At 45.5% G+C, this 15,453-nt stretch overlaps 1 protein-coding gene and 1 long non-coding RNA gene across 8 annotated transcripts in view; both read left to right on the forward strand.

Annotated features, from left to right (window-relative positions):
- Window positions 1-15,453, forward strand: part of DGKA (diacylglycerol kinase alpha) — a 79,094-nt gene that overhangs the window by 39,420 nt on the left and 24,221 nt on the right. For 4 of the 7 annotated variants that reach the window (XM_083727487.1, XM_083727492.1, XM_083727488.1 and 1 more), the window contains one exon: window positions 422-510. The exons of the other annotated variants lie outside the window; for them this stretch is intronic. In XM_083727487.1, the coding sequence (XP_083583613.1) occupies window positions 422-510 (89 nt within the window). The remainder of the gene's footprint in view (window positions 1-421; window positions 511-15,453) is intronic. 7 annotated transcript variants of the gene reach the window in all.
- LOC310839350 lies at window positions 11,638-15,246 on the forward strand. Its single transcript, XR_014561463.1, has 2 exons — window positions 11,638-13,081; window positions 13,459-15,246. It is a non-coding gene; the product is annotated as an uncharacterized lncRNA (long non-coding RNA).

Consider the following 15,453-nt stretch of genomic DNA (forward strand, 5'->3'; position numbering starts at 1 on the left):
ATGGTGCAAGTGGGGAGCAGGAACAGCCCCTCAGGCTGAGGATCCCTACATCTGAACACTAAATCACACCTCTCACCAGTAGAAGAACGCAGAGAGTTGCAACCTAATGTTTGCCATTTGGGGGACGTTGAAAGTAGATGCAAAAGGAAAATCACACTAACTTACTATAGAACCAGCCTTCCCCAATATGGGGCCCTCCAGATGTGTTGGACTACAATTCTCATCAGCCATAGGCAGCATGGCTGTACTGATGGTACCCCAAAACATGGCTGGTGAAGACTACCCTTATGCTAGTGTCATAGTTTAGAGTTCAGTCTACTAAACTTTAGCATGTTTATGAGAATTCAATAGGACTTCTGAGTAGACATGGCTAGGATTGTGCTTTTGATTACCTTCCTACCTCTCACTTTCACACCAACAGGTTGGACCCAGAAGGCTCACCTGGCTTTTTCCACAAGGAGCCACACCGAAAGATCCTAGGTGCCTGGGGATTCAATTTTTCAGAAGAAGGTTAGAAGGACTTTTTCTTCCCACTGTTAACTTGATTCACATGTAGTGTTAGAAACTCTCATATATATATGAAACTCTCATATATATATATATATATGAAACATATATATATATATATATGAAACTCTCATATATATACGAAAGCATATATATATATATATATACACATACACACACACACACACACACACACACACACAGTGGTACCTCGCAAGACGAATGCCTCGCAAGACGAAAAACGCCCAAGACGAAAGAGTTTTCCGTTTTTTGAGTCGTTCCACAAGATGAATTTCCCTATGGGCTTGCAAATTTGTTTCCTTTTTCTTAAAGCCGCTAAGCCGTTAATAGCCGCTAATAGCCGCTAATAGCCGCTAAGCCGCTAATAGCCATGCTTCGCAAGACGAAAAAACCGCAAGACGAAGAGACTCGCGGAACGGATTAATTTCGTCTTGCGAGGCACCACTGTATATATAAGCTAGGCGCCAGATGACTCCTTAAACCAAGGTTACAGTTGCCAGAACGGAATGTCTAGCTGCCATTTTTGGGTAAAATGTCTTTAAAGTCTTTATTTTTCAAATGATGGGCTGACTGATTGATTCTCAGTTAAACATCTGGCTAGTTCAGATGACAATCTTGAGCTAGGTTAAGAACTTTAAGAACTTAAAAGAAGAAAAGTCACTTGATCCAGGAGCAGTCCACATATATATTGGCCTCTTCCAACCTCTTTTTCTTAATGGGGACTGCTCCTGCTCTGGCAGCACAAAAAAAACATTTTGGTTCCTGCAAATCCATTCCAATTGTGCAGATAAAATATAACCGGTAGAATTCTACAGCATGCAGTGTTAGTGTGTGAAAACAGTCCAGATCCAATGATCCCCAGGCATGCACCTCCAGATGGTGGAGATGTCAGGTGCTAGCCTGACACCCAGGCATCTTCACTTGGTCGCAAGTGGTTGATAGCCAGGTGCAAAATGCTCTTGGTGCCTGGCTAATATTGAACACTGTTCACATGTACAAGAGTTTTAACACTAATTTTATCATGAACATGACTGCATACCCATATGAGCAATGTTGAGGGATGATGAAAGGAGCCTGAAAGGGCCAATTAACAGACATCGACAGAGAGCGAAGATTCCAGTGAGTCTATGTGGCGAAGCTGCAGCTTTTCATAACAGAAGGCACAAGGCTTAATTACTGAGATGGATGGGGATAATAGCTGGTGGGGACAGCTATGGGAATCCTACTTACAATTCAACAAACCCAGGATCAGGCACAATAGGACAGGTTGTTTGGCTAGGATCTCAGAAAATAAGATTGCTTAAAAAAAATGCCTTAGAGCCCGCCCAGTGTACATTTCTCCTTGATTGTAATGCTCAGAACACCACCACAAAGGGTTGTCTCTTCTTTCCTTCTAAATACTAAATAAGGGTTAAACTCAGCAAACCCTCCAGATGCTTAGAGGGGAATCTAGGCAAAAGAAGAAGAAAAAGCTGCCTTATAAATCTTTAGCAAGGTGAGGCCTCAAGTCTGAGCAAATAAGCACACTCTTCCTTGTTTTCCTAGGTGTTTATGGGGCTGGGATAGAGAGGGAAAGCAAAACACTCACCTCACGGTTTAGTTATAGCAACAAAGTCTGCTGGTATCCCATTCAGCAGCCTGGGAAGGCTGGGCTTGAAACCAGATAGCAAGACACTGTGGCCAAATATGTTTCTTGGAGATGGTTGTAGCTAGAGAGTAACCCATCATGAGAGAAATGGGAAATCCTAGCTTCCTCACAGTCCTTTTATTTTACTACTTTGCTGATTGCTTCCTACTTCAGAGGGTGTGTGCACGTAAATGGCCTTTTATATTTGTTGTGTTCCCATCTCAGTATTTAATTGCATCTCTGTTGTGTGTATAGAAATTGAAGGAAGGATGTGTTCATATGCGGATTTTCCGTTTCAGGCGTTTAGGTTGTCTGTGGTCCTTTTTCTGTTTTTGAGTAAGTTTGGTGCCATTTGTGGTTGTGGTCCATTGAAGGAAAAAAAGCAAGTAATTAATTATTAGTATTTAATTATTAGTGTGCTTAAAGGTAAAGGTAAAGGTACCCCTGCCCGTATGGGCCAGTCTTGCCAGACTCTGGGGTTGTGCGCCCATCTCACTCAAGAGGCCAGGGGCCAGCGTTGTCCGAAGACACTTCCGGGTCACGTGGCCAGTGTGACATCGCTGCTCTGGCGAGCCAGAGCTGCACACGGAAACGCCGTTTACCTTCCCGCTAGAAAGCGGTCCCTATTTATCTACTTGCACCCGAGGGTGCTTTCGAACTGCTAGGTTGGCAGGCGCTGGGACCGAGCAACGGGAGCGCACCCCGCCGCGGGGATTCGAACCGCCGACCTTTCGATCGGCAAGCCCTAGGCGCTGAGGCTTTTACCCACAGCGCCACCCGCGTCCATTAGTGTGCTTGGTGCTGCACAAATCAACAAGAGTTTCTGTCCCTAAGGAACTTACAGTCTAAAATTTGACCTAAAGGTAAGCAACAGTGGAAGTGGAGGTAGGGGAACATAATAAAGAAATATATGTATATGAGTTACACCCTTGCTGTAGGTGGGGTGTGCGGCCTTCCAGATGTTGCTGGACTCCAGATCCCATCAGCCCTAACCAGCATGGCCAATGGTCAGTGATAATGGGAGCTTTAGTTAAAAATACATCATGAGGGGCAAATGTTCCACACTCGTGCTCTAGAGCATGGGGTCCAGGAGGCTGTGCCAAAGACTTACTAGGCTGGGTTTTGGGGAGGGGTGTCAAGTAAAGTAGGAAGAGTGTTCTAGGAAGCAGCTCCAGGCATACAAGCCGCCAAGGGAGAAAATGTGAAGGTTTTTTGGTTGGTTGGTTGGTTGGTTGGTTTGAAGGACCAGGAGACTTTCACATTGTGGTGGGTGGTGGAGCTTCAGGAACCAAGTTCATGAGCAGGGGATGCAATTTTTACTCTCTCTTCTTCAAGGTTTCCCGAAATCTTTGTTTAAGCTACATGTGGGCTTTTGGGTCAAGTGAAAAATATTACACACACACACACACACCTGATGCCGCTGGTGCTCTCAAGGTCTTCTTCTGCTGCCCATAAAGCCTCCTAAGGTGGTGAAGCTGGCTACCTTTTTCTCCCTTGAAAAGCACATGGAACCAAAGGAGGAAGTTAAAAGACCGACTCTCTTTCCCACTTCCTCTTTCATCTCTATGCACTTCCCAAAGCTCAGATTAATTCTACTGGAGGTGCCCAGAGGGGGTGCCAAGATTAAGGGGGAGGTTGTCAGCATTTAAAGACTCCTCTGGAGGCATTGGGCTCTACTAGCCTGTTGTACCAGTGGAAGCCAGTGCAAGGATTCTCGCTAGCACAATGCAAATTTTCACCTGTTCACCTCCTGCTTGCACCCTGCACAATCCCCAAATCTGCTCTGGAGGGATGGGGGAACACCCAGACCAGATTTTGGGTGGTGCTGGGAGAAGGAAGGAGGAGGTTCTCTTGCACAAGGAAAACCTTTCCACTGATGCAACCTTTGCCATAGCACTAGGCTGAACACAACCCATCCAGCATGAATCATTTGTGTTGCTTTTTGTGTTATGCTTTGTCCTCATGAAGACATTAACTTGAGTGCTTTATTCATGCTTTAAAAAGAATTTTAAAAAGAATTGGCTAGGTTGCCACTACTTGAAGTAAGCATCACTTAGAGCTCAATCAGACTTTGGTGCCACATTTCTAGGTTTGCGCTTTAAAGCTTTCCTTGCAAAAACTTGCTCTTGTAAATGGCATCTGCAGAAAACTTGATTTGCAATTAGTTCCGATTCTGCATTAAGGAGTGGGTTTTCTTGGGGAAAGTGATGGGGCATGGGGCTTAAAAGCATGGATGTGTGCCTAGAAAGTACAGGGCAAAAGCTAAGTGTGGATGAGCCCTTAGCTGCTGATGGGAAAAAGTGTTATATAAGAGCCTAGGAGAAACCCAAGCCCTATCTGCTTTATACATTTAAAGCAGTATTCATACCACTTTAAACAGCCATGGAATCCTGGGAACTGTGGTCCCCCCCCCCCATAATTTTAATTGTTTTTCATGTAAATGTAAGAACAGCATATAAGTTCAGTAATTTGTCCAGTGGTAGGTACATTCTTATTAAGTTTCATATGCAGTAAACAAAGAATACAGTGGTACCTTGGAAGTCAAATGGAATCCGTTCCGGAAGTCTGTTTGACTTCCAAAACAGTTCGGAAACCAAGGTGTGGCTTCACGATTGCAGCCAATCGGAAACCATGGAAGTCACAATGGACGTTTGGGTTCCAAAGAACGTTTGCAAATCGGAACAATCACTTCTGGGTTTGCGGCGTTCGGGACCCAAAACGTTCGTCTTGCAAGTTGTTTGAGATCCAAGGTACAACTGTATGTTTATTTATGCATTATCAAGTATCCTCTCCATAATGTTTCTTGTGTTGGGGGTATAATAAAAGTATCTTCTGTCTCATTTATAAAGGAAAAGAAAGGAAGCCAAGTCTCACCAAAAGTGTCTGTCCTTTCAGTGCCTTTAATTATCTTTCTATGCCGAGTAAAGCATTCCGATAGCCACGTCCCAAATATTATTTAACCAGATTTCAATGGGGATTTGGGAACTGTAGTTTATTACGGGTGCTGGCTGTTTGTGCCATATATGATAATGTTTTCAGTGTGTTCTTGATGCCCCTGTTCCATAAAGTACCTAATATGTATATTGCATATGCCGTGGTCTTGAGTCAGAGAAGTGTTTACTTTTGCTCTAGGCTCTAGAGATGTAAAAAGTATGCTGTTGTCACTCCCTTCAGCCGTATAATTTTAAACATAGTTCCCAGCTCCACCCAACTTACAGACAGACTAGTAGTGCATTCTTGGTCTTATTTTTGGCAGACAAGGTTGTGTTGGTGGTCCATGGCTCACTGTGTCTTGGCAGGGCTGTGGTACGACTGCCTCCATTTGGTGCTGTGTGAGGCATATTCCCCAGAAAAAGTCATCTCACCTCTCTTAGCTATCATCATCAGTTAACGTCCATTGCCCTTTGAACAGACAGCATGCTATGACTTTCTAGTTGAGATTGCCCAGAGTGGAAACTAGGTATATCCAGGGGTTCCCTCCCCAGCAATTTGAGGTCATTGGTGGGGGAGAGCTGGGACAGTGATCTCTGGCTCCTCTCCCTCCAGCATCTGGTTTGCATTGTGTACGCCTGGCCCCTGGAGCCAAGGGCATCTGCCATAAAGCTAAAATTAGCACAGGATGTTGATCTAGTTAGCTGGATTTGGTAACTCCAAGCTCCTGGGCTGGCTCCAGAGATGAGTCAGTTCTCCTCCTCAACCCCGCTGCTCAGACCTCTGTGCACATTTGATCAGATGCAGGTCCTGCGCAGCAAGGCTCTTTGGGGCCACTTTTCTTTGCTCTGGTTTCTGCATCGGTTGGCAGTGCTAGAGGAAAGTCTTGCTTCTTCCCCACATTGCAGGGGTTTCCAAACTGTGGTCCATGAATCACTAGTTGTCTGTGAGCTTCATTCAGGTGGTATGTGGATTTTTGGCTGAAGATGGGAAGTGATACATGTATTACATGAAATAAAGGTAAAGGTACCCCTGCCCGTACGGGCCAGTCTTGACAGACTCTAGGGTTGTGCGCTCATCTCACTCTAGAGGCCGGGAGCCAGCGCTGTCCGCAGACACTTCCAGGTCACGTGGCCAGCGTGACGAAGCTGTTCTGGCGAGCCAGAGCAGCACACAGGAACGCCGTTCACCTTCCCGCTAGTAAGCGGTCCCTATTTATCTACTTGCACCCGGAGGTGCTTTCGAACTGCTAGGTTGGCAGGCGCTGGGACTGAGCAATGGGAGCGCACCCCACCGCGGGGATTCGAACCGCTGACCATGCGATCGGCAAGTCCTAGGCGCTGAGGTTTTACCCACAGCGCCACCCGCGTCCCCTATTACATGAAATAGCCAGATGTATTTTTCATTTCATTTTCACCTCCCCCCCCCCCATGGGACTGTATTACAGTTTGAGCTCTATGGAATCTAGCATAGCATCTAGCACAGCACATTACAATTGCTACAATAGGCAGTGAAATCATTAAGTGGTCCTTTAGGGCTCTTAGCAATTGTCAAATGGTCCATTGGGGAAGAAATTTTGGGAAACACTGCTCCATCTTTCTTGCTGCTCTGTTTCACTTTGTCGGAGGAGCAGCCTCTTTTCAGCATTTAGGGCTGTGCAGCAGAATGAGTCTCTTTTTGTCTCTGTTGCGCTTGTCAGCACATGTCTCTCCGGCTATTTGCAAAGCCACAGTGTCAGGCAAGGTTTTTTCAAGTCTTGCACAGTTGAGCGGGGTGTGGGTGGGTGGGTGTCCTGCCTAGTGAATCATTTCAATGTGTCCACTCATCATTGCCTCCCATTCTGAAATAGTGGAGGAAAAGCTAGAGAGTTCCAGAAAGACATCTACTTCTGCTTCATTGACTATGCAAAAGCCTTTGACTGTGTCGACCACGGCAAACTATGGCAAGTTCTTAAAGAAATGGGAGTGCCAGATCACCTCATCTGTCTCCTGAGAAATCTCTATGTGGGACAAGAAGCTACAGTTAGAACTGGATATGGAACAACTGATTGGTTCAAAATTGGGAAAGGAGTACGACAAGGCTGTATTTTGTCTCCCTGCTTATTTAACTTATATGCAGAATTCATCATGTGAAAAGCTGGGCTGGATGAATCCCTAGCCGGAATTAAGATTGCCGGAAGAAATATCAACAACCTCAGATATGCAGATGACACAACCTTGATGGCAGAAAGTGAGGAGGAATTAAAGAACCTTTTAATGAGGGTGAAAGAGGAGAGCGCAAAATATGGTCTGAAGCTCAACATCAAAAAAACGAAGATCATGGCCACTGGTCCCATCACCCCCTGGCAAATAGAAGGGGAAGAAATGGAGGTAGTGAGAGATTTTACTTTCTTGGGCTCCATGATCACTGCAGATGGTGACAGCAGCCACGAAATTAAAAGACGCCTGCTTCTTGGGAGAAGGGCAATGACAGGCCTAGACAGCATCTTGAGAAGTAGAGACATCACCTTGCCAACAAAGGTTCGTATAGTTAAAGCTATGGTTTTCCCAGTAGTGATGTATGGAAGTGAGAGCTGGACCATAAAGAAGGCTGATCGCCGAAGAATTGATGCTTTTGAATTATGGTGCTGGAGGAGACTCTTGAGAGTCCCATGGACTGCAAGAAGATCAAACCTCTCCATACTGAAGGAAATCAACCCTGAGTGCTCACTGGAAGGACAGATTGTGAAGCTGAGGCTCCAGTACTTTGGCCACCTCATGAGAAGAGAAGACTCCCTGGAGAAGACCCTGATGTTGGGAAAGATGGAGGGCACAAGGAGAAGGGGACGGCAGAGGACGAGATGGTTGGATAGTGTTTTCAAGGTTACCAGCATGAGTTTGACCAAACTGCGGGAGGCAGTGGAGGACAGAGGTGCCTGGCGTTCTCTGGTCCATGGGGTCACGAAGAGTCGGACACGACTAAACGACTAAACAACAACAACAACAAAGCAAGAGCAGGCAGACCTAGACCACCAGATATTTGAGTTGGTAGGATTATACCTACAGGCTCAAATGTTCATAGCATTATGAAAACCAATATCCTTATTTGTAGGACCTTCCACTCCCCCCTCTGTACTTCTTTTTTTTAACCATTGGTCCATGTTTTCTCTTACACATCTGTTCCAACCCCCTATGCTGTTTAGTGTGGCCATTAAGGGAGCTGAGATCTAGGATTTAAGTACTGTAGCTGGGAATCTGATTTCACAGATCCATATTGCAAAATCCAGGATACTTAATTTGAGTCATTTTTAAATTACTGACCATTATGCACTCCGTGTAAATTGCATTTGGGGGTTGAGTCCATCTGAACAACGATATCCATGTCTCTGAGAGATGGAATGCACTAACGTGGTTGCTGCTGAGTTGATTCCATAGAATGAAGGGGGAAATAGCAATATATGATTGAAATATAATCAACTAGGGGCATGTCTTATGAAAACTCTATGGTATGAATGAGAACTCAGGAACCACAATAATGCTTGATTATCTTTTATAGCATAAGCTATAGTTGCTTATAAGTTGAAAGCTTTTGAACCCAAAGTAATCCCCCCCCCCATTTTTCTCTAATGTGGACTTGCATATCTATTGAGAAGATGCCAGATTTCTGTGCTTAATATCAGATAAGCTAGTGGGCCTTGTTGTTTTAAAACACCTTGCTTCAGGGAGCACCCTTGCTAGCCAAAGCTGGATGTAGGAAGCAGAGGAAGTTGGAAGGGTTTTAAAAACAGCAATGTAACTTCAGCTGAAGCAGCTTGAACCAGCATCCACCTACTGCCATGATCACCTGAAAGGTGCCAAATACATCTTTAGGCTTTGATCTGCTGTCCAGTTAAGTTTCATAATGGAGAAGGGCAGTTTAATTGCAAAATGCAAAAGGGGGTTAAAAACTATGTGGTAGTACAGTGAGGATAAATTTATCTTTTAATTTACAGGAGTGTGCAGCTGGAACTAAAACTGCCTCCACAGGAAAAAGGAGGAAGAGAAAAACCTAACAGCAGCAGGGAAAAAAAAGTATATTGAGTTTGTCATTATTCCAAGTAGCAAGTTATGATTTACAGCCTTGACAGATAAATTACTTACTTACTTACTTAAAATTAAAAAGTAGCAAATGCTGAGTGTTCATTTTCAAAATTCAGACTTCACACAAACTCTTAAGAAAAAAAACTGCATGGCAAGGGAGAGGCCTGTTGACTACGATAGAACTGGAAAAGCAAATCTATAATTTGAACTTGCTTCACTAAAAGACGTGCCAGAGAGGGAAAGGATCCGTCACTGCTTTGCTGGGTACAGCTTCACAAGCCATATTGGGTTGTTCGGCTGTTCTGGATGAAGTTGCACTCCCTTTGATGGATCAGTTGTGCATTTGGGGAGTGCTCCTGGAACCATCTCTGTCACTAAAAGCTCCAAGTGACCTCTGTGGCAAAGAGCACCTGTGACCAGCTTTGGTTGGTATTTCAGCTTGCTCTTTCCTGGATAGGGTAGTGTGGTATCCGCACACTTAGGTTTCTGTAATGTGCTGTATCTGTGGCTGTCCTCGCAGCCAGCACAGAAACTGCAGCTAAGTGCAGGATCCAGCAGCTGTAGTGCTAAATGGGGTACCCAGGTATGTACATACTTCACTTGTGTTGAAGGAACTGCACTGGCTGCCTAGTGGCTACCGGACAATACTCAAAAGTGCCGTTGTGGACATATAGAAAATTCTGAACAACTTGGTTCCAGGATGCTTGGCAGATAGCTTTCCCCTATATAATCCTAGTCAATCCCTATAGTCATATAATCATAGCTTCAGAGGAGGTCCTTTCAAACTCTGCTTACAACACTGCCAGTTCTCAAGGCTAGGTGCTTTTTCCTTCACCTGCTTCAGCTCCAGAACTCCTGTGCCTTCTTCCTGGTTCGTCTCTGTGCCTGCATGAAATAATCATTCATTCCTGGGCTGGGCTGATTTGCTGGCTGCACGGAAGAGAGCATCGCACTGGGAGCATGGAGTGTTCATGGGATTATTTATTGGCTGTTGGAGTGGCTTCATAGCTTAGCACTTGCGGAGACTGAAGGAGATTCTGGGGCCTTCCTTAAAGAGACAGATTTCCAAGCTTATTATCTCGGTGGATCCTCCTGACCTTAAAAAGTATGAAATTCTGGCTGAGGCTCCAGCTGACTAACTCTCCTCCCAGAATGCACTTGGGGCATCCTGTGTATGGCAGTATTGTTTTAGCAGCGGGAACCATGTTAGTTTCCAGCAGCCAAACTGCTGTTATTCAGCAGCTACAATAACCTTGGCAGATGTTGTTGTGGTTGCCGCGGAAACGTTTCCTTTTTGTCATAGCCCACGTGAAATTTATTGTTTTATTTAGGTCCTGACAAGCAGGTTGCAGTAGGGAAGGCCAGAGTGTCACCTCGCGAGGAGGGGACGTGTACTCAGAGCAGCCCAACCTCTTGTGTCTCCCACAAGCACTGGCTGTGGTCAGCTTTATGCTGTCTAGTAGTGTACCAGCCCCATCCTCGCTCTCCTCAGAAAATACGAAATTCCTGACTAAACCATCCATTAATTCTGCAACCACAAATCCTCAGTATTTGAATGGCAAAGCCATGCCTATATTCACATGTTTTATTTAGCTGGCAGACCTTACGTACACAGTTGTATAATTTTATGGTTTGAATTTTTCCGTTTTATGTTCTGCTTTATTTCCTTTTTTGTCAGAGACGGGAGAGAATTGGCAGAAAGCTGTAGGACACACAGGAACAGTTAAGAGCTGGGAAGAAGCAACAGGCTGAGCAGGAAAAGGGAGCTTGTAGGCCTGTCTCCCCAAGTCATCTTTGCTCATCCCTCTCTCCTCCTAGTGTAAATCAGTCTTTCAAAGTGTGCCCAGAGCTGTTACAGTAGCTCTTGGTATATGTCGGTGTTGCTGTTGCAAGTGCCTCCAGGATAAACTACCTAGGCTGTGGCAAAAAACACACACAGCCATCCCAGACTCATAAAAAACCCAGAGCACTTTTTAAAGCAGAACTGTCTTTCAAGGCCTTCCACCCAGCACAAGGCAGGGCAACTGTGGCTGAACAAGGGCAGTCCCAGAATTGGTGTCTCACAGCAGTCTAAATGGTTGGGGCAGTCCAGAGTCTCAACAGAGGGGCAACATTAGAGGAAAGGTCCAGTGACTAAACTAGGTGGCAGGGCGGCACAAGTCAGGGAATCCTAGAATCTTAGAATTGTAGAATTGGAAGAGACCCTGAGGATCATCAAGTTCAACCTCCTGCAATGCAGAAATCTCAAGCTAGATCATACATGACAGATGGCCATCTAACCTCTTTTAAAAAACCTCCAAGGAAGGAGAGTCTGCCACCTCTCGTGGGAGTCTGCCAGAAAGTTCTTCCTGATCTCCTTTCAAAACCATTGGTTTGGGTCCCACCCTCCAGAGCGGATGAAAACACAAGCTTGCTCCATTCTGGTACAGAGATGTTGTTTGTGTAACATATGCTAATGGGGCAAAGATGTTGTGCCTAGAACAGAAGGCTTGTAGGTTTGGTCTACTCTTGAGGAGTGGCTTACTCACCAGTATTTATTTACTCCCAAAGAGCCTATGGCAGTTGACGGTCAACTGAGCCTGCCCCTTTAGGGCTCAATGGCAGCTTGGCGTCTGCCTGATTCCAAGATAGGGCTACCTTTGCCACGGGAAGAAGGTTAGATTGCCATTTTTCCTGAGGACCCAGGACCCTCCTAGTCTCCCTCGCAGTCCCTTCTCACAAAGTATTTTACTCTGGAGAGCCCCAAAGAGAATTCCTCCAGCAGGGGCATGGCACCTTTGAGACCCTGATCCCCGTTACTGGTATTTGACATGAGAAATTTGAGGTGCATATCCACCATATACAGTTCCCCTATATAACCCTTGAAAGGGGAGGATGTTAGAAAGTTCATTTTTCTTAGACCCATGTCTAGTCAAGTCGCATCACCTTCTATTCTTTGGCACTAGAGGGAACTAGTTGCTTCCTTTGGACTGAGATTTTTGACCCACTCATCTCAAAGTTGGCAGTGCCATGGCACAAGTAATGGGGGAAGTTGCTCTTGGTGCCCTCATGTAGCAAGGATGAGGAACCTAGGACCCAATGCTTCCCTCCAGGACTTTCTATCTGGCCCTCAGAATTCTCCCCAGGCCACACCCCTCTCTGGCGAGCTGCACATATCCTAAGTGCTTTCGCCTGACCAGAATGTGTCCTTTCTCTCTGATAATGCCTTTTTCTTACCCGGATGGGGGATAGAGAGGTGAGTGTGGAGAAACTAACCTCCAGTACAAAGGTAGACATCAATATTTGTTGCTCTGCCTACTTTTTGCCCAGTGCTTTAGTTGGGAAAAGTTCATCTGCCATCTCCCTGTCCTGCAGAAATGACTATCTGTTCACATGGCTTTAGCAGTCATTTCTTGAATCAAGGCATGATGACAGTGTGTTTCAGTTCTCCAAGTGATAAATGTATCATTTCCTAAAAACTTTCCCTGCAAAGGAGGCAGGGGTGCCAACTGGAATAAAACATTTTGGGGGCCCAGGTATGCCCCACCCTGCATAATTGATCACATGACATAGTGCACACACACCATTTGAATGGCAATGTCCATCAACTTTGGAGGCAAGCCTCCAACCCCCCTCAAAAAGTTACTGCAAGGGCCGAAGCCCCTATGGCCCCTTGGAGTTGGCTCCTATGAAAGAAGGTATGGGGTGGGAAAATCAATGCAAGTCACTTCCAGTTTCTTGGGCCTGCACAGATTTTGCCCTGATTTGGTCTCTTCTGAGCTGGCTGCTGAATCTGTCTGCCTAAACTTTTTTTTTTTACACAATTACTCCATGCCTTTCAGTTCTCTTTCCTACAAGACAAGTTCAGCTGTCAAAAAGCTGCCCTCAGTGCCCCACATTATTTGGGAAGTGCAAGAGACTGTGAAGGGCTGTTTCTGTGTGTTTATTACATACAGTGGTACCTCGCAAGACGAATGCCTCGTAAGACGAAAAACTCGCAAGACGAAAGAATTTTTCGTTTTTTGAGTTGCTTTGCAAGACGAATTTCCCTATGGGCTTGCTTCGCAAGATGAAAACGTCTTGCAAGTTTGTTTCCTTTGTCTTGCAAGTTTGTTTCCTTTTTCTTAAAACCGTGCATTCAGGGGGTGCAGTTGCGACTTGACTTCGAGGAGCAACTCATAGCACACGGTGTGGTAGCCTTTTTTGAGGTTTTTGAAGACTTTGGTGATTTTTGAAGCTTTTCCAAAATCCGTGCTTCGCAAGACGAAAAAATAGCAAGATGAAAAAACTCGCAGAACGAATTAATTTCGTCTTGCGAGGTACCACTGTATATAGACTACCTTTTCTCCCAAGGAGCTCATGGCTCTCCTCCTCCCCATTTCATCCTCACAGCACCCCTGTGTGGTAGGTTAGGCTGAGAGATGGTGACTGGCCCCAGGTCGCCTAGTGAGCTTCATGGCTGAGTGGGGATCCGAACCCTGGTCTCCCAGGTCATAGTCCAACACTCTAACCATTACACCACACTGGCAGTGCTAGGGTTGGCAGGCACAGAATGAAAAGGAGTTAATGTGTCTTTAAATAAGTTAAGTATGTGGGAGAAACTGCAAGTGCTAGCAACGACCTTCTCTATCCCACTCTCTTCACCTGTGATTCCAGCATACCCTCAAATTTCTTGGGAGTCGCATACCATACTCCCATACCCTCCATCATTTCTCCAATGAAAATAGGGATGTCCTAAGAAAAGTGGAGGGACGCGGGTGGCGCTGTGGGTTAAACCACAGAGCCTAGGACTTGCCGATCAGAAGGTCGGCGGTTCAAATCCCCGCGACAGGGTGAGCTCCCGTTGCTCGGTCCCTGCTCCTGCCAACCTAGCAGTTCGAAAGCACGTCAAAGTGCAAGTAGATAAATAGGTACCGCTCTGGCGGGAAGGTAAACGGTGTTTCCGTGCGCTGCTCTGGTTCGCCAGAAGTGGCTTAGTCATGCTGGCCACATGACCTGGAAGCTGTACGCCGGCTTCCTCAGCCAATAAAGCGAGATGAGCGCTGCAACCCCACAGTCGGTCACAACTGGACATAGTGGAGAATAGGGACACTTGGAGGGTCTGTTCGAGGGCCCTGTCCTGTTCTCCCTGTGCTGCTGCTGAATATCATGAAAACTAGCATCAGGAGAGAAGGGGTTTGAGGTAGTGAAGGATCAAACCTGGGGATCAGAGAAAGATCTGGAAAAACTGTGGCTGAGAAATGCAGCCAGAGAGGGAAGGGTGGAGAGGAGGGAAAGTGGGGATTTGCGTGGGCCTTAAAAAATGGCTCTTAAGAGTCAGAGTGGGCCCTTCCTGTCCTTAATCTCTTAACAGTGGTAATTGCAATTAGCCCTATTAGCACTAATGGGTCTGAGTACAGGGCTTTTCTCTCCATGCCCAGTAGAGAGAGTGGAGTGCTCTTGAGCATTGCAAAGTAAGGCAGAGGGATCTGCCTGAGCATGAATTAATGATTCTCATGGGAGGTTCCTGCCTGCAGGGTGGTAAATAGCAGATGGACCAAGTGCGGGAATGAAACTGGAAAAAATCTTGACAGCAGAAAGTGTTGGCTCTTGGTTTAAGGAAAAGGAGAGGGGCTTGAATTGCAAGAGAGGGAAACTGAGGCATAGGAAGGAGTATTGATGCAACAGGTTAGCAAACATAAATATCTGCATTGCAACTGGCAGTGCTCACTCTAGATCAGGTATAAAGCACGTTCCTTTGTTAAGTCTTCTGTTCCAGGCACAACATTTTTCCACCACTAATGTCCCGTTGCTGGAACACCTTTGCAGAGTCTAAAATTATTCATTGCTTGTTCTGCTCTATGCTTGTAGGTTAGGTAAGTATTGTTATCCTCATACTGCAGACCAGAGGCTGAAAGAAAAAAGCCTCATCAAATCGTGCAGAAGCAGAAGGCAATATTTGAATCTAGGGATTTCCTGGTTCACAGCCTCATTGCTACTAGAAAGTCTAGAGTCTGGTACTGGGATATATTTTCCCCTGAAGCCTTTGGCAAAAACCTATTATTAGCAAAAACAATTTTGTACACCAAAAACCTTGCTGTAACTAAGCCTAAGTATGTATATCTGAAATAATTGAAACAAAATTTTTAAAAAATCCTTCCAGTAGCACCTTAGAGACCAACTAAGTTTGTTACTGGTATGAGCTTTTGTGTGCATGCACACTTCTTCAGGTCTGAAAAAGCTCATACCAATAACAAACTTAGTTGGTCTCTAGGTGCTACTGGAAGGAATTTTTTTTTTTGGTTCGACTACAGCAGACCATCACCTATAACTTGAAATAATTGTTTAGTC

Source organism: Podarcis gaigeae (assembly GCF_964106915.1).
Source record: "Podarcis gaigeae genome assembly, chromosome: 2".
NCBI classification, from domain to species: domain Eukaryota; kingdom Metazoa; phylum Chordata; class Lepidosauria; order Squamata; family Lacertidae; genus Podarcis; species Podarcis gaigeae.